The 21,482-nt window shown below is 36.4% G+C and overlaps 1 protein-coding gene across 3 annotated transcripts in view; it reads left to right on the top strand.

Annotated features, from left to right (window-relative positions):
* Positions 1 to 21,482, top strand: part of RFC1 (replication factor C subunit 1) — a 33,597-nt gene that overhangs the window by 2,797 nt on the left and 9,318 nt on the right. Inside the window, exons 1-13 of one of the 3 annotated variants that reach the window (XM_059470136.1) lie at positions 1,425 to 1,495; positions 2,239 to 2,367; positions 3,305 to 3,380; positions 4,482 to 4,556; positions 13,714 to 13,946; positions 14,657 to 14,731; positions 16,490 to 16,567; positions 16,894 to 16,981; positions 17,077 to 17,309; positions 18,382 to 18,489; positions 19,001 to 19,180; positions 19,612 to 19,716; positions 20,682 to 21,078. In XM_059470136.1, the coding sequence (XP_059326119.1) occupies positions 1,460 to 1,495; positions 2,239 to 2,367; positions 3,305 to 3,380; positions 4,482 to 4,556; positions 13,714 to 13,946; positions 14,657 to 14,731; positions 16,490 to 16,567; positions 16,894 to 16,981; positions 17,077 to 17,309; positions 18,382 to 18,489; positions 19,001 to 19,180; positions 19,612 to 19,716; positions 20,682 to 21,078 (1,813 nt within the window). In that variant the 5' untranslated portion in view covers positions 1,425 to 1,459. Of the gene's footprint in view, positions 1 to 1,424; positions 1,496 to 2,238; positions 2,368 to 3,304; positions 3,381 to 4,481; positions 4,602 to 13,713; positions 13,947 to 14,656; positions 14,732 to 16,489; positions 16,568 to 16,893; positions 16,982 to 17,076; positions 17,310 to 18,381; positions 18,490 to 19,000; positions 19,181 to 19,611; positions 19,717 to 20,681; positions 21,079 to 21,482 lie in introns of those variants that run through there. The other 2 variants (XM_059470133.1, XM_059470134.1) reach the window with 2 other exon arrangements.

Here is a 21,482-nt window from a genome sequence, read left to right as displayed (position 1 = left end):
CCCTGGGGCATACTTTTCTCCCAAGCAGTTCTCTGTTCACTGTTATGTCAGCAAGGGTACCTTTTCCTCTGAGGAGCAGGATAGCTGAAGGAAATTGGTGAATTTATAGCAGAATATTGAAGAAGCCTGTGCATAGATGTCAATCTTCCTTTGTAGCTTAGGGCTGTGTATTTTAAGTTTGCATTTCATAAAACTTGTCTAAATCTTAAAGAATTCTAATAGTATTGCCTGTTCTCAAAACGCCATAAGGTTCTGGAAAGCTTCTGCCAGAATTACCTACACTTTAAAACTGATTCCAGAACTGGAATCCAAACTCAAGATCAAGTTAGAGGAAGCACAGTGATTAATACATTTGCTAAGTAGCCTTTGGAGAAGCCTGCTGAAAAGCTTTAGAAATTAATTAAAGCAGACATGTGTGGTATTTAGCTGGGCTAGCCAATGTAATACATATTCCCTGTTACCACTTATAAGGTGTACAAGCTTGATGACTGTAATTTTGGGATATATCCATGTTCCCTCTCAACAATTTCCAGGTAGCACAGAGGTTGGCAGAGCAAGGTAGACTTGCAGAGTACTTCATTTAGTTAATAGTTTTTAGTGAAAACAGCAGAATGAATAGAACCTTGATCTAAAATTCTCAAATATTTTAAAGTAAGGCATTTAAAGATTTAAAGTAACAACTATTAAAAAACAAGAACTTTAAAGTCACTTTATTTTGCAATGTTGTATAAAGCATTTAAATTATTTTACTACATAAAAGATCTAATGATTCTTGTTTTTCTCTTGCCTATGTTACCTTGAGCCTAAAAGGAAGTCAGTAATAATGAGCATAATTGAGTAATTAAGTCCAAATATCTGCTTGGAGACTTTAAATAAATGCTCTCTTCAGACCTCTTAGCTGTAGGTATTGGCTGTCAAAATTTCAGAGGTTGTATAGTACTGCATTTACATTGTAGGAATATATGTAAAATAGTAGAGTGTTGAAAATCTGTGCTTCAAAGCATGAATTCCATGGACAGAAAAGTGTGAAGTCACGTTGAGGAAGAATGATTTTCAATCTACCATTTGTTTAATCTGTATTAATATATGCAGTTAAGACAAAGAGCCTAAATTTTTACAGGAAACAACATTTCCAATTCTAGAAAATTGTTTTAAGTGCACTGAACGAATCTATACATGTCCCAACTTTTGTTTATGCGTTCAAATAATGTGTTCCATTGATTTTAAGCCCTAAATCCAAACTGACAGGGGTTGACTGTTAGAAGAAGCACCTCAAAGACCCCTTATTATCAATCAGACTTGAGGCCAGTACTTGACTTGTGGTTCCCTGTGATGGTGAGGGAGTGCCAGCTGAGCCCATGGTGGGGAATAGCTCCCAGCTGTGTCCAGGGGAGTCCCGAGCCCAGCCTTTACCTGCTGGCTGGGATTCAGGCCACAGGAGGTACTGCCTTGCTCTAAAATGGCTGCTAACCCTGGAGGTGGTGATACCAACCAGGTACCTCTTTCCTCAAGTTCTTTTAATAAAACTGGATTGCTAGATTTTTTAAATGAGTAGTCAGGTGGGGTTTTTGTGTGTACAGTATTGATTTTCTAAAATTTAGGCTCCAGCTGCTGATTTTACGTGCTTAGAAAGCTTGTTATGGCTGTATTGTGGTCAGGTACTACAATAAGGTAACAAAATAGATCTTGGTGTTATTTTTCTTGATTTAAATTTAAAAAGTGTCTTGCTGGCTAGTTTTTTAGTGAGATGTAAGTTACTGTCTTAAAAATTTATGAGAAGGTGGAGAATGCAGTATGTGCCATTACTTCACTGTTTCAAGCTCCTGGTCCTTTCTTTCCACATGGGACACTACTTCATAGCTGTGTTAATAATTTTAACTACAGAAGTAGTTTGGTTTAGGTTTATAATAATTAATCAGAAAAAAAATGTAATTATACATCTGTCTTAAGTCATTGTATTTCATTGCTGCTGGAACTTTGTCTTGCAGTTTGTATTGGTGGAAATCCCAACTAAGGAAGAAATAAATTTTTTTCATGATTCAAAGATTAGAGTCAGGAAGTGTGGGTGTCTGAGTAGCTACTTTTAACTATCTGGCCTTTCTTAGCTTAACTGTAAACAAAATTTCAAAATCAGTAAATGTAATGGAGCTGCTGAGCTGGTGACCTTCAGTACATTGCCATTATGTAGTGTGAAGAGCTGTCTGTATTTAAAAGTTTATAAATCTCTTTCCCTTTTAGGATATCCGGAAATTCTTTGGTGTTATACCTCCTGGAAAGCGACAAGAGTGTGAGACTGTGAAAAGGAGTGAAAAAATTAGAAATGGTGAAGGACCCTCAGGTGGGAAGAAAAGGGAAAAGGAGACTAAGGTTAGTTTTGCTTTTCATATTTATGAAGTACTTGCTTTCACCGATGCTGGATTATTTGCGTATCTAACATTTTTTAAAGGCATGGTTCTTCTCATATACTAAAATACCAGACTATGTTAATTTTTACAGACACGGGAGGAAACTGACACTTAATTTTAACTTCTAGCAGTAAAACTTTTTAGGTGGTGAAGAAAATTGCTGATTTAAAAAATCTGGTTTGTAGGACAAAGGTAGGTAGAAGTTGCTACAGTTAAGTGCTTGTGTAAGAGCAGTCTGATATATTTGAAGTTATTCTGCCTATTGGCCACAGCTCTCTGAGTTGGTTTGCTAATGTAGTCTAATAAACCCAAGGTTTGTGCCCAGTAGGTGTAAGCATATCATAAATGTGACATGCTTACAAATGAGGTGAAAGTCTGTTGTGTGGTGCCTGCTGACCAGTTTTTGTAACACCTGTGCAGGAAACATGAACACTGTCTTTGTTGGGATCACTTCCCTAAACCTGCTGCAAAGACCAAATTCTTTAAAATGACAGATTAAAACTAAATTGGGTTCTGGTTTCAGACTACTTTACATGTTAATCTTCTCAGCTGTATAAAAAAGAGCAATGGCTAAAGCTAGTTTAAAAATCACCTAAAGAGTAGAAACATTTCTAGTAAGATGGAATGTGTAATGTGGGACACAAAAGTTTAGTAGTGAGATACTACTTAAATAAGTATTCTGACTATGTAATTTCAATGTGAAAATTCTTCCTTATTTTCTCTGTGCTGCATCTTTCCCCTCCAAGGCAGGAGTTAGCACAAGACCATTTGTAGATGTGATATTGGAAAACAAATGCTTTCTGTTAGAATTTGTTTGAAGCTCATAGATTTGAATGTATGACTGACTAAAAGCTGAGAGGATCTGTTTAATGGTTGAACTAATGAACTGTTACACTTAGGTGAATAGTTCACCCAGTGAAGATGATTCCAAACAGAAGCGGACGAAAAAGAAGAGAAGAATAATCTATGATTCAGGTAGTGTTCACAGTTGTTTCTGAATATTCCTTTGTGTTTCTTGCATCAGCATGCAAGGTCGATTAGGTAAATTGTACATCTGAAAGTTTTAGTGGGTTGAGTTTTATAAACAGTTCCTGTTCAGCAGTGAGGAGTAGTAGGAGTACAAAATTAATATATTGCTGCTACCTCTGAAGTACTGATATTGTTTGGAGATTTGGCAAGTTCTAATCCTTTAGTAGTAGGACAGAAAAAGAGGAACAGTGCTCTAAGCTCTTCAAAAGGGAAAACTGTTTTTTGTTGGGGGTTTTTGGTGGTGGTGTTGATGGTGGTTTTGTTTGTTTTGTTTTGTACAGGGTGCCAGTATGCAAGTCAATTGACTATAATCACTGTTTTTAGATATAATTACAATATATTTGTGTTTATCATGGAAAGAGACTCTGAAGGCTAGCCTTCTAACACTTGTTAGGTTGTCTCTGCTTTTTCAGTTTCTCCTGTTTATTCATGTGGATGATGCTGGGATCCATAATCCACAGTAGTATAAATCTCTCATCTCCACAGCTTTTGGGATATGCAGAATGCTTGGTGATATGAGTGGCAGTTCACCAGTGTTCTCCTGAAAAATCAGAGTACCACCTCTGTAGTTTTTTGTCTTTTGCTGTTGTTGTTAGTTTTTGGAATAGGTTTCCATCTACTGTAACACATCAGCATAATAGTGTATTTTTTGTGGGTTAAATGTTGGGATTGTTTTAACATTTTTTTCGTTTGTTTTGTTTCATTTTGGGTGTTTGGTTTTTTGAAGTAAATTGCTGTGGTATTTTTGAAGGTTACATTTAATTTCAGAAAGGTTGCTGTACAGATATAACAGTTACTGAAATAAGAAGCAAAGTATTTGTGGATATGTAAACAAAAAACACTGTCAAGACTGAGTTCTGACCAGATTTTCATTTAGTCGTTTATATGGTGGATGGAAAGGAAAGCTGTGCCATATGGTAGGAATGTGGAGGCTTTCTCTCACTCACCTGAATGTATGTGAACACATGTTGACTGTTATGTGATCTGTTACTTTAAGCCTGTGTGTATGTGGAGGAAATCTACATTTATGTTGTGGTCAAAACGCAGATTCAGAAGAGGAGGTGCAGTCCGTGAAAAAATCCAAGAAGTCACCTGAGAAAAAAGCAGCTGCTTCAAAACCTGGTAAAGTTCTAAAGCGGGATCCTGTTGTTTATATTTCAGAGACAGGTAATGGAAGAAATGTATCATTATATGTGTAGTGGGTGGGTTATGTTATAGTGGGATGGATGGTTTGAGAGACTCAAATGTGACCATAAACCTAATATTGAGGAGGACAAATTACATTCTCCTCAAACAAGCTAACCAAAAACGCTTCAGAAGTTTAGCCTCAAGTACTGTAAAGTCAGGAGCAGGGTGAAAAGTGAGGTGATGGGAGTAGTGGCTTAGGTTGATTTAAATAGGCATATGGTTTAATGAGGTAATGCTTGCTTGCTTAAGAGAATTCAGTAGATTTAGGGGAGGAAGTTAAGGAAGTACCTATAATATAGTTTAGCTGCTCACCAGCATCCTTTGAAATGACTTCTGGCTGCAGGGATTTTTATTTTACCTGGTGTATAACCTTCCATGTCTAATCTCTGTGTGACATGTTGGTCACTAAAAAGATCTTTCACCTCTCACAAACATTTATTTTGTCAGTTGCTGCAGTGGTTGTCTGAAGCTGTACCTTCTGTCTTGTTCCTTCTGTATTTGTCTGTGGAGTAGAGTTGTTTACTAGCCACAGTAATTCCTGAAGAAACTGTGATTGAATTAACAGACTTGAATCCAAATCTGTTTTGATAAAACATGGTTTTTAAATAATAGAATTTCAGTAGGGCTTCTGTAATCCCTCTTTGAGTTTTATTATACTTATTTTGGAAGAGTGGACCCTGTCCTTAGGTATGGTAGTATTTTTTTTTGTAAGTTTATTGCTGAACATAAACATTGCCTCCCTATAAAAATACCATGCATTTTTAAAACAAAAAGGGATTGTTTGCTGCAGTATTGCATTAGAAGTGTGGCTCAGCTGTTTTTTTTCTACACCTTTCTTCCTCCTTGGGGTCTTTTATGTCTCTAAGATAGATACATTGAGCTTATTCTGCTTGTCCTTGGTAGTTGACCTGACATACTGCTGTACCACATCAGGTATTCAAATTAGCTCAATTTTCCAAAATAACATGAATGTTTTATTTGTCTTATTTATCCTTTTACTCAAAGCTTTGTTTCCTTTAACAGTTTTTCACACTATTCTTTCCTAATTAAAAGGATCTTTAAAAGCATTTATCCCAGAGTAGGTAAATGATCAAATTCCTGGGGAATAAAGTGCATATATTTAGGTTTATTATGCAATTCCAAGTGGTGTAATCAAATTTTTCTGCACAGGGATACCATGGGAACAGTAGTCAAGGTTATTAGTGAAATCCCTGAAAACCATGGGCTCAAGGTTACTCTTATCAAAAGAGTCTGAAGTACACACAGGTTTGATTTAACAGTGTATTCTAAAACAATGCCTTTATAACCTTGAGACGTAATGCTTGAATTTTGTTTACTTATAATTTCTATAAATGGTTTCTTCTTGATGGAACTGTCAAGCTGAGTGCATTGAAGTGGTATTGATACAGCAGTTGGCTTGAGATAAATGTGTTTTACAGGAATAGGAATATAGACATATAGGTAGAAAAGGTCATAACAAAATTTATAGATGTTTGTTCTTTTCTTTTTTTTTTTACTGTTATAGAACTGAAAACTTAATATCAAGAATATGCTGCTTGGACTCACTCAAAAGTCAGAATCTCTTTCTCAAGGGCTTTGCCTATGGCAGTGTAAAAGAGCCCTTTGGCATCAAGAAGGCAGTAGAAGTTTTGTAGTTAATTGCCTCAACCTATTTTTCAATTTAATTTGAAACTTTCTTCCTCTTATTGCTGGAATTTCTTTTCAGCTGATCTATATATCTCTTTGGTATCCAGCTTTCTCCAGAAGTGTTTGGGAAAATGAACCTTTTGGTTTGTAGAAAAGTAGACTGATGTGGATTATTGTGTTGCTTTTCTTATTGGCTTGTGAACAAGTTAATTTTTTTAAAAGGCAAAAAAAGCAAGAATAGTTGCTCTTTGTTTTTATTGATACATTTAATCTAAATAAATATGTAGTTTAATGATGGTCAATGATAAAACGAAGTTATTCACAGTACCAAGGGCAAAAAAAAAAGACTTTTTTTATTAGTAGTACAGTCTTAGGGAATTGGGACAAATCCAAGTGTTCATTGTACTTATTAAAATAGTACTTGCACTGTTTAATGAAGTGTGGAACCTTGAGCTTTGTAGGTGACCTGTTAGTGTGGTTTGTGGAACGTCATCTGGTTTCATCATAGGTGGTTATTCAGCAAGAATTTTGACCTTGCTTGAAGTGAATACTTACCTTTCATAGACATTGTGTAGAGGTAGTCATGTATGTGTAGCAATTGCCTTGATTGCTTGAATATTTTTAAAAATAGGAAAACCTTATAGTAGTGGCAGGCAGAATTATTTATAAAGGTGGAAAAAATGATTAGGTAGGAACTGGGGAGGTCTGCAGGTTACTGGAAAATGGTTTCTTTAGAGCTTAGAAGACAAGACAAAAAGAATAGCTTGTGAAGGTCCTTGATAATACAGACACTTTTAATGTAGAGAATATTGGGGATAGAGAAACAAACAACAAAGCAAACCCAAACAACCTCAGACAAAAAATTAAGTGCTAATACTGGTGGGCAAAAAAATAGTCCCTACATCCAAACACAGGTTCAAATGAGCAGCGGGTTGTCAGTGAATAAGCATGTCTTTCACTGAAATATTTCATAGGGAAATAAAATGTTGTCACTGGCACTTCCTGGGCAATACTTATTTATGGAAGATGCTATACTTGAGTGAAAATGTGAGGAAGAGATAAATAGTACTGTGGGTACCAACTTTGCCCTGAAGTGTTTCATGGAAGGTCAGTTGAGAAGCTCTAGCTAAACCTTTAGGGAGTTTTGAAATGCATTTGAGGAACGAGAGTGGGTTCTGGCAGAAATCCTGTGAAGAGGCAGGGATGGGTGTTGTGGAGGAGAATGCAGAAGTTACTGAGGAGTGAGCCTGTTTAAAGTTGATTTGGTTAAGTTTGAGAATACCTGCAGTAAGGGCCATGCAATGGTAAATGTGCTCTTGTACTCAAACTCTTAAGAGTTGAGTGTTGTATGAACATAGTGAGTGTATGATAGTAGTTAACTCCCTGAATAGGAGAGTAGCTGTAAACCAGAGGTGTGCATGAAATATTATAATCTTTCTCTTATAGAAGTGGTCTTTTTTTCTTTCTACAGAAACTAGGATAACAGCAATACTAAGAAATAAGTGTTATTCTGACTAAAAAAAAAGATTCATGTATCAGAAGATATTAAAATTACTTGTCAACCTGTATTTCAAACATGAAATAAAATTAATTTTAGTTTAGTCTCTGTAGCAGGTCTTTAAGCTGTAGCTGTGTTAGCTCAAGATGTTGCTGTTTTCCTCTGCCTGTTCCTATTCTCCATGTTGGAGACCTTCTTTCTCCCTTTCAGATCTCCTTATTGAGCTGCCAGAGTAACTGGTCTTAACTGGTTAATCTCTTGGATTAGTTCAAAATATAAAAAGAGGATTTATGTTTGGATTTTTTTTCTATGCTGATTGATTTTGTTTGAAAACAGAGCACAGTGTCCTGAGAGGCTCAGTAAGCTGAGCTGCCTGAGCTGCAGCTGGAAAAAATTAGCACATTTATACTTGACTGGATTACTCAAAGTTACCTTTTTTCCCATTCTGTAATGATTCACATGGCATTACTGAATATTCCTGTCACACAGGTGACTTCAGGCAGTTAAGCCAGAGCGGGAAATTTCATTGCATGGTGGGATTCAGATCTGCTTTTGTGAACTGCTGTTGTAGGAAAGTAACTTGCTGAAGTGAATAAAAGTTTCAATAATAATAATAAGCTGGAATGAGTTAGTGGACTGATCCCTTGTAATTACTTGCTGAGGTTACACACAGAGCTGCTTTTTGCCAAGTGCAAGTGTTTCATTTGGAAGGAGTTGTTATAATTGATGGGTTTGCAGATTAAGATAATTTACCTTGGTTTAAATATATTCAGCCTTCTTATGTATTTTAGTGGCCCCAAACTAAGCATATAAACTTGACTAACAATTTTATTTGGTATGTGTTGGACCAAGGATATCAAAGGCTGTGTAGTTTGGCACTCAAGTGTCTTAACTCATGCTAGTTAATTGCATTTCAGTGTTGTATCCCTAAACCTTTTTATCTCAAAGTGAAAAATAAAGCAGAGGCAGCTTTCTAAGTCTGTAACTGAAAAATCCAAAGGTAAATTTGTTTCAGGGGTGTAAAGGTGAAATGATTAATGTAAGCTTTATATTTTTATAACAGCACAGAACCTTGACATGTCAATATAGGCCAAATGCTAACAATTGTGGTTTAAAGTGCATGTTTGCAGTACATCTAAAATCAGTTAGCTTTTTGAGAAATGGCATGAAAAATCTAACATGACTTAATGACATAATATCTAGATTTTTAAATGTAGGTTGCAACTAATAGCTTTTTTAAATGAGGAGAAAGAAAAAATGCACTTTGCTAATCACACATAGCATCTTTTCTTTGGAAGGAGTTGCAAGGGTGGAGTTGGAATAGACTTGCTGGCTTTTTTGAGAAGTGGTTATCTTAAAGGTAACCTTAAAGAGTTACTTTAGGCAAAAGATGAGTACAAAACTCAATCCTGCCAAGTGTTGAGAGTGTTGGCTGCTGACCCATGCATAGGTAAAGTAAATAAAGTCAATACTAGGGCTGTAGACAGACTTTATTTTCTGCACCCTCCATTTAGCTTAGACTGTAATGCCTGTTGCTGGAGATGGCAGGTCCTGTAGCACAGGAACTGTTTAAGTACTTGTGCAGAAGAGGTGTCACTGAAACTGAAAAATGTCCAGAGTATTATAATTTTTTACAAGTAACATAGATGTAATGATTTTAGGATGTAGTCCTTAAGCTCTATACAGAAATCCTTATGTAGTAGTCTACAAATGCCATTCAACATACCTAATAATAAGTAGAAACTAGTTATGCTCTGTACATGCCCTGCCTATATTTGGAGTTGGTTTTATGACATCATAGTAACAGGCTGTCCCTGCCTGAAATGTTTTGTATCCTAGGTAGAATAGGAACCAGGGAATTACATTTTCTAGTGATGAGCAACTCAACAGTACAGAAATAATAAATTAATAAAATACATTGTTCTTGGGGCTTGTCCTGTGCTGCTTGTTGCCATTGTCCCTGTGTGCAATAGAGTGCTTCCTTTTTAGATTGGCTGAGGTCATTCCTGTACCCAAGCCTTTTAAAAGGATCTAAATTTATTTTTAAAACAGCTGAGATAATTTTTATTAGGCTCAGTTAGGGAACAACCACAGGTGTTGTTCAGTAATCAGCAGGTGAAACTCTTTTAAAAAAGGATGAGGGTAGGAAGGAGGAATAACAAGCAGTTACAAGTGACCTGCTGGCATTGGTTTATTAACATAATTGTGCTGCTGCTGGAACAGTGTATGAAATGAAAGCCAGCTGTGCTTTAACGTCATGGAATAGCTCTTAAAACCCCCAGGATGGCAGTTGTTTGTTGCTAGGGAAGTTTGTCCTCCTGCATTGCCTGGCATAATAGATCCCAGCTTCATGTGTAGTGTTTGTGTACAAAATAATTAAAAGCAATCTCCTGATGGTCACTGCCTGTGTGTTCCATTGATCACATGATTAGCTTGCCCTTTGCTACATGTACTTGATTTCCAGAAGCCTCAACTGGAATATATGGTCTTTACTTGTGTTTGTAGTCCTGAGCTGATCTGGGAAAAAATAGTGTATGTTCAGGATATTTTTTTCATTTTTATTTCATTTTTCATTCATAGCACACAAAAATGGATCAATGTAAACAGGAAATACTGTTCTTGGAGTAATTGTGTTCTGCTCTAGAAAGGTTTTACAACAGAAAAGTCATCTAGTTGATGCTGAAATTGATTCCTGTTTCTCAGTGAAGTCCATTCCCCCATGTAAGGCTGTCTTGAGGTTTGCCCAGCAGTTGCTATAAGAATGCAATTAATCTACAATTTTTGCAAGTTAAAACCCAAATTTTCATTTGTATTTTCCACAAATTATTGTCTTGCTTCTTATAAATAAGAAGACATCCTTTTCCTTTTACAGGTCATGTGTTGAACACCATTGACCTGATTAGTGCAGCAGCAATAGTATCACCACTGTCTTGGCACTTTCAGAGCTGTAAATCAAGTTGCCTTCATGCTTATAAGGAGACTGGAAGTGTGCAGCTGATTAACTTTGCTGTTCACTTCTGTGGCAGCAGGTGTGTGGGAGCAGTTTGTTTTGAGGAGCAGTGTTGAGGTTTTGCTAAAGAAGTTGGTGTTTATCAGTACCTGAACTAAGGGGAGTGCCTGGAGATCAGGTGAATTTGTGATGTGTTCATGGATTTCCTGAACCTGGGATGAAAATGTAGCCTGAGTGTCAGTCCCCTAAAGCCTCTTTTGAAACCCACTTTTAATAGAATCAGGCTGGTTTAGTTTCCTAATGACAACTTCCATTTTCTCATTCTCATTTTTCTTTATTTTTATTTATCAGTGTTTGTTCATAAGTGAGTCTCTTGTCTGTCTTCAGCCACTGCTTGCAGTCAATAAATGCTTCTAATCCTGTCATTTCTTGGAACAACATAATTAAAGCCAAGTTCTAACTATTGATAATATGTAGTGCTGTCTTCCTAAATGACTTGAGTGCATAATTTTTTAAATTAAAATCTAATTGTATTTACTCTACTTCTTTCTACTTAAGAGAAAGCAATATCCTGTTGGGTTTTATTGCTATTTATGGTTATAAGGGAATAATGAAAAAAATCAATATTGCACACAGATCCTCTGATAACAGTAATGATAAGTAAAAGCTCTTTTTTAGCACTGAGCAGTCCTTAGTTTAAGAAAAGCTGGGAGCTGGGGGTCAGAGTAGGATTTGTGTAATCTTAAATAAATGTAATTACTTCTACGTTAACTGCTGATTTACAGTAACAGTATATTTTACTCCTGCAAATGTTTTTTTTTTTTTGTTAAACTGAAAAATTTGAAAGAACCAGAAATATTCTTGAAGTTGTTTGAAATAAGTAATCTCCTATTCAGACTTGAAACTATTGTATATCAGGAGTCTACAGCATCTAGTGTCCAAATCTCCCTGAATAGTCAGTTTGTTAAATTGAGCTAAATGGCAGCAGGACATTTACTGCTGCATTGGGAAAATAAATTGTGTTGAGAATAGTAAAGCTTTTAGCTTTGTGTAAAACCTGCTGCTGTCACCTGAGGGCCTGGGATTGAATTTTCTCTTCCATATAATGCTTTGTGAATTGACTTGGCTGAAATGCCACTTTCTCTTGGATAAATTTGTGTCTTTAGGCATTCTAGAGATGCATCTTTGTGTTAGTTTTTTCCCTTCTGAACTTGCTCTCCCAGCAATAGGTGGAATCCTGCTTGGTTCTCATTATAGTCTGCCTAGTAAGTGCTCAGTGGCAGCAAGTTCTGGCTGATGCCTGAAACACTCCGTAACACTGCCATCTGTTGAGAACAGGTGAAACAAAAAGCAATTGTTTCCCTCCATCTTTGCCTAGAATACATCAAAAATAAGAGGTGACAGACTAGGGATAGATATAAACAAAAACAAGAGATGACAAGTAGGGAAGTGGTAAGAAAACAAATTTTTGAATGAAAAGAAATGTGGGGACGTAAATTAGGGGTTGCTGGAAAATGAGCACGTTTTTGTGATAATGCTGTCAATTCAAGTTCTGTTGAAAGGAGGATGTTTAGAACAATCTGTGTTTATGATATGTTGAGGTGAGTGTCTAAAGCATCTCTATTTTGAGAAAAGTAAAACTAGACTTCAGTTAGAGGCATGCAAATAAAACTGCCTCTGTTTCTGTTCCTCTCAAGTCTTTCTGCCGCTTTTATAGTGTCTAGTATTAATTTTGAGCATTTTCTTTCAATGTATTTGCTCACTTTGAGTTTATAGAAGAATTCACAAAGATGATGCTTTTACCATTTGTAGAAGTTTGTCCAGGAATGTTTGTCTTCTGTGCTGTTGTATTAATCTAATCATGTGGCAGTGAAATATGTGGGGGTTTTGTATGCCTCAGTGAGAGGGTTTCATTTGTAGAACTGTCAGTAAGACTTCACAACATGACATAAAACTCTTTGAAGTCCTTGGTATTCATTTTTTGTTGATTGATTGATTGATTGATTGATTGATTGGATGAAAAGTTTGGGTTCAGAATTAATGAACAGCCATCAAACCCTCTTTATTTTTCATTGCTGGGCAGACCATGTCTTGATTATTAGAGAAGAGTCTGAAAAGGAGAGATTAAAATTTTGCTCAGTGGTCTGTGGGCTAATTCTCACTAAGACTGTGTATGCCACTTTTCCTCCTCCTTTCAAACGGAAAAATCCATTTTTGTCTTGCTGACCTTGTCTGATTTCTGTGTTCTGTGAAATTGTTGCTTTTCTTTTAGTTGGTTTTGACTGTACTGGAAGGAGGTGTGTTTAAGTGCAGAGATGTAGAGAAATTCACTTTTTCTAAATTGGAAAAAGTGAAAAAATGGCATTGAAATGTTTTTGCTAAAATATTCATAAACTATGAGCAATACTTAAAGAATAACTAGGAAGCTTACTCAAGAATCCCTTTTTCCTTTTTTTTGGTACAGAAAATGTTCTGATATTTTTCCTTGGTTTGTAACGTAAGATTGATTTTTGAGAATACATGTCTACAAAGCCTATGTTAGCTGCTTTGCTGATGAGTACTATAAAGTAATAAAATAAATGTGCCTTTGTGCATCACATAAAATGTGAAGGAAGAGTTGTACTGTACAATTTGACATTAATTAAGGAGAGAGTTCAAATTTCATTAATCTAGATCTTCTGTTTATTTTCCTCATTTAAGAAGGGAAGGCATTTCTTGTGAACTTGTCTAATTGAGAGGTAATGTGTGAGCACAAGTAACAATGTTGTGTTGTTATTTCAGTACTGAATCTGTTCAGACTCGAGTTATGCTATTCAAGGTGTTAAATGCTATGTGTTGTGCAACTCAGCCTTTTTTTTTCAGAAAACTTCTGAATGCCTGTAGCATTTTTTTAGGATTTGAGGTGATGTAATGTGCCAAAATAGTTCTCTTGGCAGTTCTGTTATTAGAACTTGAGTTCTGTGTACCAGAAGTAATGGAATTCTCTTTGTGTTTAGATGAAGATGATGATTTTGCCAATAAAAGAATTTCCCTGAAACCGAAGGAGAATGGGACGTCAGGGGTTGGTTGTCCAGGAACAAATAGTGTGAAAAAAGAGGAGGTAAAACCACAAGCTAAAAGCAAGCCCCTCTCTCCAGTGAAACAGACTCCCACCTCTGCACTTGATTTCTTTGGGACAAGGAGTGTCCAACGCTCCGAAAAGAAGCTGGTAGCAAGTAAAAGGAAAGAGGTGAGTACTGGTGAGGTTCCTTTAGGCTGCTTTTGTGTCTGATTGCAGCTCAGAAATGCTGAAGTGCTGCTCCTACCTCCTGTTACTCAGTATGGGCACTCACATAGAAGTTGAGCTCTCATGATCCATCTGTGTGTGCATGTCAAGTCCTCAAATACAAGTTTTGAGCAGTGTTTCCATGTTTGATAAGATAGCACAAAGTTGAAGGTAGTATTTTCTTTAGTGCCCCTTCTCAAGTGACTTTCCTTGAAATCCATTAAGTTTTCTGAGGTTGTGAGTGGAAGAGATAGCTTATATTTGAGGGTGGAGGGCAGGCCAGGAGAGGGAGAAGGTTGTTTTCCCAAGCTTTATGGGGCACATATTCATGGAATAACAAAGCACCAAGTAAAAGTATGGAGGAACTTAAAAATTCCCGGTGCTGTTATGATGTGTTTTTCAAGTGGGGTAACTGTGATAGCATGAGAGATTTTCAGCATTGTTTAAAGAGTTGAGATACTGATATTGTAGCATGGTCTTGTTTTGAATAACAAAATCCCTTGAAAATAGCCTTGTTTAATAGTGTTTAGGTTAGAGAGCTGGAAATTGATGTTGCATGTCTCATTCACAGTCCTTTTCTAGAAGCATACAGAAGGAATCTATACATATGAAATTATTATAATTGACACAGTAATGGGGTAACTGAGTAATTGGTCTTTTTTTCTTTAATATAGCTTTCACAGAGCAGAGACAGCACACTAGATGATGAGGCCATTGCTAGGCAACTGCAGCTTGAAGAAGATTCAGAGGTAAAAGCTCTACAAATTTAATGCTCTATATCAAGAGCAGTTTGTTTAACTTAAAATTGGTTTTCCTTAGGAAGTTAAGATGGACTTTTCAGGTATGCTATAACTAAATGTAATAAAATTCATCAATATGTGCAAGCCTGGTCACACAGTTATTTTTATAGGCATTATTTCAGTTATGTAAATAGTATGTATCACTTAGTCTGGATAGAGATAAAATATATTTTCTCTGTCTGTGCAGCTGATCTGCTTCTAATAATCCTGCCTTTCACTTTCACAGAATTCACTTTCTGCTTCCTCATGTTTTGATGGTGTTACGTTTTTTTTCATTCTCTGGAGTAAAAAATTAAAAGTCATTGCCATCCATGATCTGTCTTACATGTCTTTTAAATTTTCTTATAGTTGAGAAAAATGTAAATGGCCCTTACATGTCTTAAACTTTCCTATTTGAATCAGTACTACTATGAGGGGAAGGTACACATATTTACTTGCTTTTGGGAAAACTTGATTTCCCACATATATTTGTAATATTGAGTATTGTTTGAAATAAGTAGATTGTACAGACAAATCTGCACCTCTGAAAGTAAGGATGAGAGAGAGTGAATCCAGCTTTACCCTACTAGAAAGTTAAACAATCTGTCAGGAAAAATAAGGTGATGTCTTTATTTGAACTGATCTTATCCATAACAGTCAGAGTTTGTGTGCACCCCAGTACTTTATATCAGGGGTGTCTCTGCCTCAGTCTGCTTTGCACTGGGTGCTCTCTGCCCTTTCCCTTCCTCACTGTACTCAGGGAAGGTAGATTTCACTGTATGGACTCATACCAACAATGCCTGTGGCATACTGGTTTTATAAAGTCATCCATTGGGTTCTTAGAGCATGGCATGTTGATTTCAATTATGAAAGTAATTTTGTTGTTCTCTTGTTGAAACAATGGTCAATATTTATTGGCAATAATGAACACTATTCATGAATAGAAAAGGTTTTCCCCAAGGTACCATATTGCACAGGAAAGGTAACCAAAGGATCAGTTATCATTGCAGATGTCAGGTTTATGTTGTTAAGTGAAATAAAAATGAAGCCAAACTGACTTTGGTGAGGTTTCTTTACAACTAATAAATAACTCTCACAGATGTTGTGCACTGTTTGTTTTTACTGGTTCTTCCATCAGAGAAAAACACTTGTATAAGTAATAGAAAGTTAAAGTATATTTACTTCCCTAAAGTAAATAGAACTGACACTAAGAGCAGGGCTAAGGGCAGTAGTTAAGTCCTCCAAAACAGAATTTTTTAATATATATTTTTTGCTAATAGTAAATGAGAATAAAGCATTCATTCTGGAGATATTATAATTTTTAACAGGCATTGTTACTACTTGTCTTTTGGGACTGCTTTTGATAAAGCCAGCAGGTTATATGTTGTTGCAGGCTGTTTGTTGTGAGGTGCAGCCTTCAAAGTTTTTATTATTTAAAATAAAAGGGCACACAACAATAATATATATGAAAGAAAAACTCATTTGAAAATAGCTTATACAGGCATAATAATGTTTCTAGTACAACAAGTCAATTTTTCTCACTAGATTTAACTAGTCTTGCTTTCTGGGGGAGACAAGTAATTCTTCAGTTTCCAGAAATTTATTTGCCTCTGATAGGACACCCTTTTTCTAGCTATGTGCTCACTTAAGAGTTTTTGTAAAAATACACTAGAGTTAGAACTTGTTTGGCATTAGCCTAAAAATCTTTTTTTTTTTTTTTCCTTTCAGCTGGAGAGACAGCTGCATGATGATGAAGAATTTGCTAGAACTCTGGCCATGTTGGATGAAACACCACAGAAGAAAAAGGTTGAATTCTTTTTAAACTTACACTTTTAGGAGTTGCATTGCTGGGAGTGTTCTTATTTATACACCTTTGTTTTGAGACTTCCATACAAATGCATTAAAAACAGCAGGAAAATGTTTTCATGGAAGCAGCATACTCACTTCTTATACTTCCCTCCTGGCTTCTCTTTGCTCAGTAAAGGGTGTCCTGCCTAATCAGACAGTGTGTGCTGGATGCCTCTGTAGGGATGGTATTTAAGTTTTAGTCCCAGTTAAGTGAAGAGTGTTGCTGTGTTCCTGTGGTAGCTTGGGACACACATCCCTGACTTTGGCATTGTGTGTTTATTTAGGCTCGGAAAAACACAGAAGGAGAGCAAACAGGACAGAGCATCAACAGCAGCCCTAATGCAGCAGCAGGGTACAGGCAGTCAGAAAGAGGTAGGACACAGAAACTGAAAAGCATTGCACTAATTTATAATATTAATGAGATACATTTTTGTATATGAACTCTTCTCCCTCTGCCTCCTATCAAGTGAAAGCAACAGACTCAGCTGGTGCAGCCATGAATTACTCTGCGAAGCCACAAACTAAATCTGAACAGTTGAAAGGTTCTTGTTTACCCCCACAATCATCTAATGGTAGAAAAGAAGAGATTGCTGAAAAGGAAAGAGGTGCTCAAAATTCACTATCAAGAGGAAAAGCAGCTTCAGGGAAAGAAGAGAAGACAACACCAAAGAAGGAGAAAGCTTCTCCCAAGAAAACTGAGGTAGGAGCTATCAAAATTAATTTAGATGTCTTGGTGGAGTTTGCAGGAAAATAGTTTTCATTTATTATAGGTGTCACTGTTGTAACTTGGTGCTTTGAATCTCCTGAGCATCTTTTAAGATTTTGAATTCTGGTAAGACTGTAAGTTCCTTCCTTACAGCAGTTGTAAAACTAAGTGGAAAAAATTATCTGACAAAGTGTAAATTAAACAGATGAAGGACTTGAGGTTCTCTAATGCCCATTAAGGTGTGCAGGTACACTGCAAAATCAGTTCTGTGCTTTCTCTTGTTTAACTTGGCTGGAAAATGCAGAATGCAGGAATTCTGACACTTAGTGAGTGCAAACTTACTGATGTCAACGTGGTGAGTTAAGGATCTGTTCTATGGTTAGTTAAAATGATGGGTGGCATTGTTTAGGTAGTTATATTTCTCTCCCTAGTCTCCTATTTTTTCTTATTATTGATATGCTATGTAAGAATAGAATTTGGGGTTTTATATCTGATTCAGTAACTGTATTTGTTGAGCACTGGCAGTTACTGGCAACATTAAAATGTACTTCTTAATCATAGAGTATGAAGTACCCCATTTTGACAATTGAATAGCAGTTGTAATTAGAAGGGAGAGCCTGCACCTCCTTTTGAGGTGAGTTTTTAACAGTTGTTTGCTGATCAACAAGCTTAAGTGTCTCTTAAAGTGTACTTCATAGTATTTCTACTTTTATATAAGTGTAGATCACAAATAGGATGTGAATTTAAAGTGACAATGTAAGAGTTGAGTGAACATGTATATGTGCAATAGATGAATCTACAGAAACCTGCCAATAAACAATGGATACATATTTTTTAAACTCTCACATTTTTGAAGTATTTTTAAAAGGAACAAGGAAAAACACCTCAACACAAGCACCAAAAGGAGAACGAGATTCAGTATTGCATGTTAATAGATTAAAAACAAGCATTAGAACTTGGTTTTCCTTTGGTGCATGAAAATGTCTTAAGCTGTGAAGCTTGGGTTTGTTTTGCTGTTTTTATATCTGCAATATGTATATTAGTTTTTTTTCCTCTCCTGACCCAGTCTATAAGTCCTGAGGACTCTGAAAAGAAGCGAAACAATTACCAAGCTTACCGAAGCTTCCTTAATCGTGAGGGTCCCAAAGCACTGGGCTCCAAAGAGATACCTCAGGTAAGCTTGGCTGCAGGATTCTATATATGATGTGGAGTGTTTGGTAAACCTACTGCTGTAAGTAGTTTAAAAAATACCAACTTAACTGTTTAAAGACTGGTATTTTTTTCCCAGTAGGAAGAATGTATTAGAAAAACATAAATTGTAATGCTAAGCAGTGACTAAGTAAGGAAGTGTACTAAAGAATTTGTACTCAGAACTTGGTTTAGGAAGTCATGATCACTAAAAATAGTTACTGGTATTAAAGTTGAAGATTGCTTTCACTCAATTGATTCATATGCTATGCTTGAAGCACAGAGTGCTACAAGTATGGTCAAGTAAACAATGTGTGGAGTTTTGTTGGTTTTCCCATTGGAACTTTTAGAACTATTACCTACCTAGGTATGATAGTCTGATCAGTAAAGTTTCATAGGGCACTTGATGTGGTAGAGGGTTAAAATAGCTGATGGTTAAGAGCTGTTTGGGTGAATTGTATCAGTAATGGCATTTTCTGCAATGCTCTGGTGCTCAGGGAGCTGAGAACTGCTTGGAGGGACTGACATTTGTAATTACGGGAGTTCTGGAGTGTATTGAGAGGGATGAGGCCAAGTCTCTGATTGAGCGTTACGGGGGAAAGGTGACCGGCAATGTCAGCAAGAAGACAAATTACCTGGTGATGGGCCGGGACTGCGGCCAGGCCAAATGTGAGAAGGTGAGTGGGCTCCTGCCTGGCCAGAGGCAAAGTGCAGCTCAATTGTTCCTCTCTTATCTGTTAATTTCCCTGCCACAACAAAGTGCATCTTTAAAATGAAAAGTTGCCAAGTGGCTTACAGCTTTGTTTTGTTTTTACTTCTGTGCATACATACAACACACAGAGATATCTATATCTATATCTATATCTATATCTATATCTATATCTATATCTATATCTATATCTATATCTATATCTATATCTATATCTATATCTATATCTATATCTATATCTATATCTATATCTATATCTATATCTATATCTATATCTATATCTATATCTACTCTTGTTGTGTTCCTAGTCATAGTTTTTTTACTGGAAAACACTTTGAAATTAATTACAGAAATCCTAATGTAACATAGTTTCGCATTTAATTCTTTCTTTTGCTCCAGGCATCAGCTTTAGGAACAAAAATTATTGATGAGGATGGTCTGTTTGATCTTATTCGAACTATGCCAGGCAAAAAGTCAAAATACGAGCTGGCAGCTGAAACAGAGGTATGCTTTTTTTGCTTTAGTTTGTTTTTAATTGAAAGGAGTTTGTCTTCTCTTCCAGTAACAACAATCATCAGTTTGACCTTTTAGGTTAAAAGTGAAAATTTTTTGTTTGTGCTGAAAACAAATTACTCAACTTGGGAGCTAAAGATTATTTTCACACTCTGACATTATTCTGCATTTTAGGTACCTGACAGAGCAGGTAATTGCATCTGCTTAGATGGTATTGGGTTGAAACAAGGAGTATTCATTCATTCATTCTCTGGAATAAGTAATTGTGACTGATACCACATGGTACCCAGACAGGCCCAGAAATACGTAAACTATTTGTATGCATAACAGATCTTTTCTTTATGTGGTACTTGAACTACAAATATTAAAGGGATTTTTTTCAGGCAATACCAAAAAAGAGGTAACAAGGTTTTTGTGCACATTTAAATTTAGCTTGTAATGCCTGATAGAATGTTATTAGAATCTCTGTTAGCTCTAATGTGTGGTGCATTCATTACAGACATGACTTATTTATGCAAAGATACCATTAGTGACCCAGGGAAAAGCAACTCTGAACTTATTAGCTATCACTTATGCTCCCTTTGAATTGTTTTGGGTTGAGCAACTTTTGCAAGTGTTTTGCAAGAGTTTCAATGGTGTCTGACCCTTTTGTTCCAACCTTACAGTCATCAGTTTAGCATTGTAGGATGTCTCAGGCTTTGTGAATTAGGGGACTCCTTTTGGAATGACAGAACACTTCCCACCTCTTTTTTGTGGGTTGTACTGTGGAACCTGGTGATGTTGTGTTTAGCTGTGCTTTATTTCTCAGAAAGTATTTCTGTATCTGCTCTTGAAGTTTTTTTAATCAATACATAAGCTTTGTCACTTTCTAAGCACCCTGTAATTGTTAAAATAAATATGCTGTTTATTTACTGTATTTTTCCTTTAATTTCTTTTTAATTTTTTATTTTCCTAAGGCAAAGAAAGTGGAGTCAAAACCCAAAAAGACACCAGAGAAAGCTGAGGCTGGGAAAAGGAATTTTAGCCCCTACAAAAGGGAAGCTAATAATAAAAAATACAAGTCTACTCCTGAAAAAGGAGAAGCCATCAGATCTGTCAAGAAGGAAACCACTGCTGTTCGAAAACTTACGGACTTCAAACGTCAGACTGTAGAGGAGAAAGAAGCCCCAAAACCTAAGGGGAACTTGGTTTCTGAGGTTAATGAAGATGGCACAGAGAAATTGCTGTGGGTGGATAAATATAAGCCTGTATCTCTTAAGGCAATTATTGGACAGCAGGGTGAGCAGAGCTGTGCCAATAAACTGCTCCGATGGCTCAGAAACTGGCACAAGAACACCTTGGAAGATGGACAAGGTGACTGGCCTGCTTAATTTTCTGTGTTCTTTCATGGTAATCATGCTCTTTGGTTCCCTGGACCACTGAGGGCCTGGGTGGTAGCAGAGAAGCTCTAGAAATTGGGAATAAGGCTGCACTCAGATGTGTTTTTAGCAGCAATTGAGCCTGAGGTTTTTTAGGTGAAGTAGTTGTTCGTTTACTACCCACCTCCCCACGTGAAAAAAGAGAAGAAAAATGTGTCTTAAAAGATTTTTTTTTTCCCCAAGTCTGAGTTTTCATTTTTACAAAAACCCTAAAATATCCAACTGTGATGTATCTAAAAATGGCCTTGTGTTGAACCTACTGTTTTCTTCTTCAGCAAGGGGAAATAGGTTAGGCCTGGCCAACAGTGAAGATACAGGTCTGAAGGGCTGCTCTTTTGT

This window comes from Ammospiza nelsoni, chromosome 4 (assembly GCF_027579445.1).
Source record: "Ammospiza nelsoni isolate bAmmNel1 chromosome 4, bAmmNel1.pri, whole genome shotgun sequence".
NCBI classification, from domain to species: Eukaryota; Metazoa; Chordata; class Aves; order Passeriformes; family Passerellidae; genus Ammospiza; species Ammospiza nelsoni.
The sequence above is the reverse complement of the archived record's forward strand: the minus strand, read 5'-3'. Positions and strand labels throughout refer to the sequence as shown.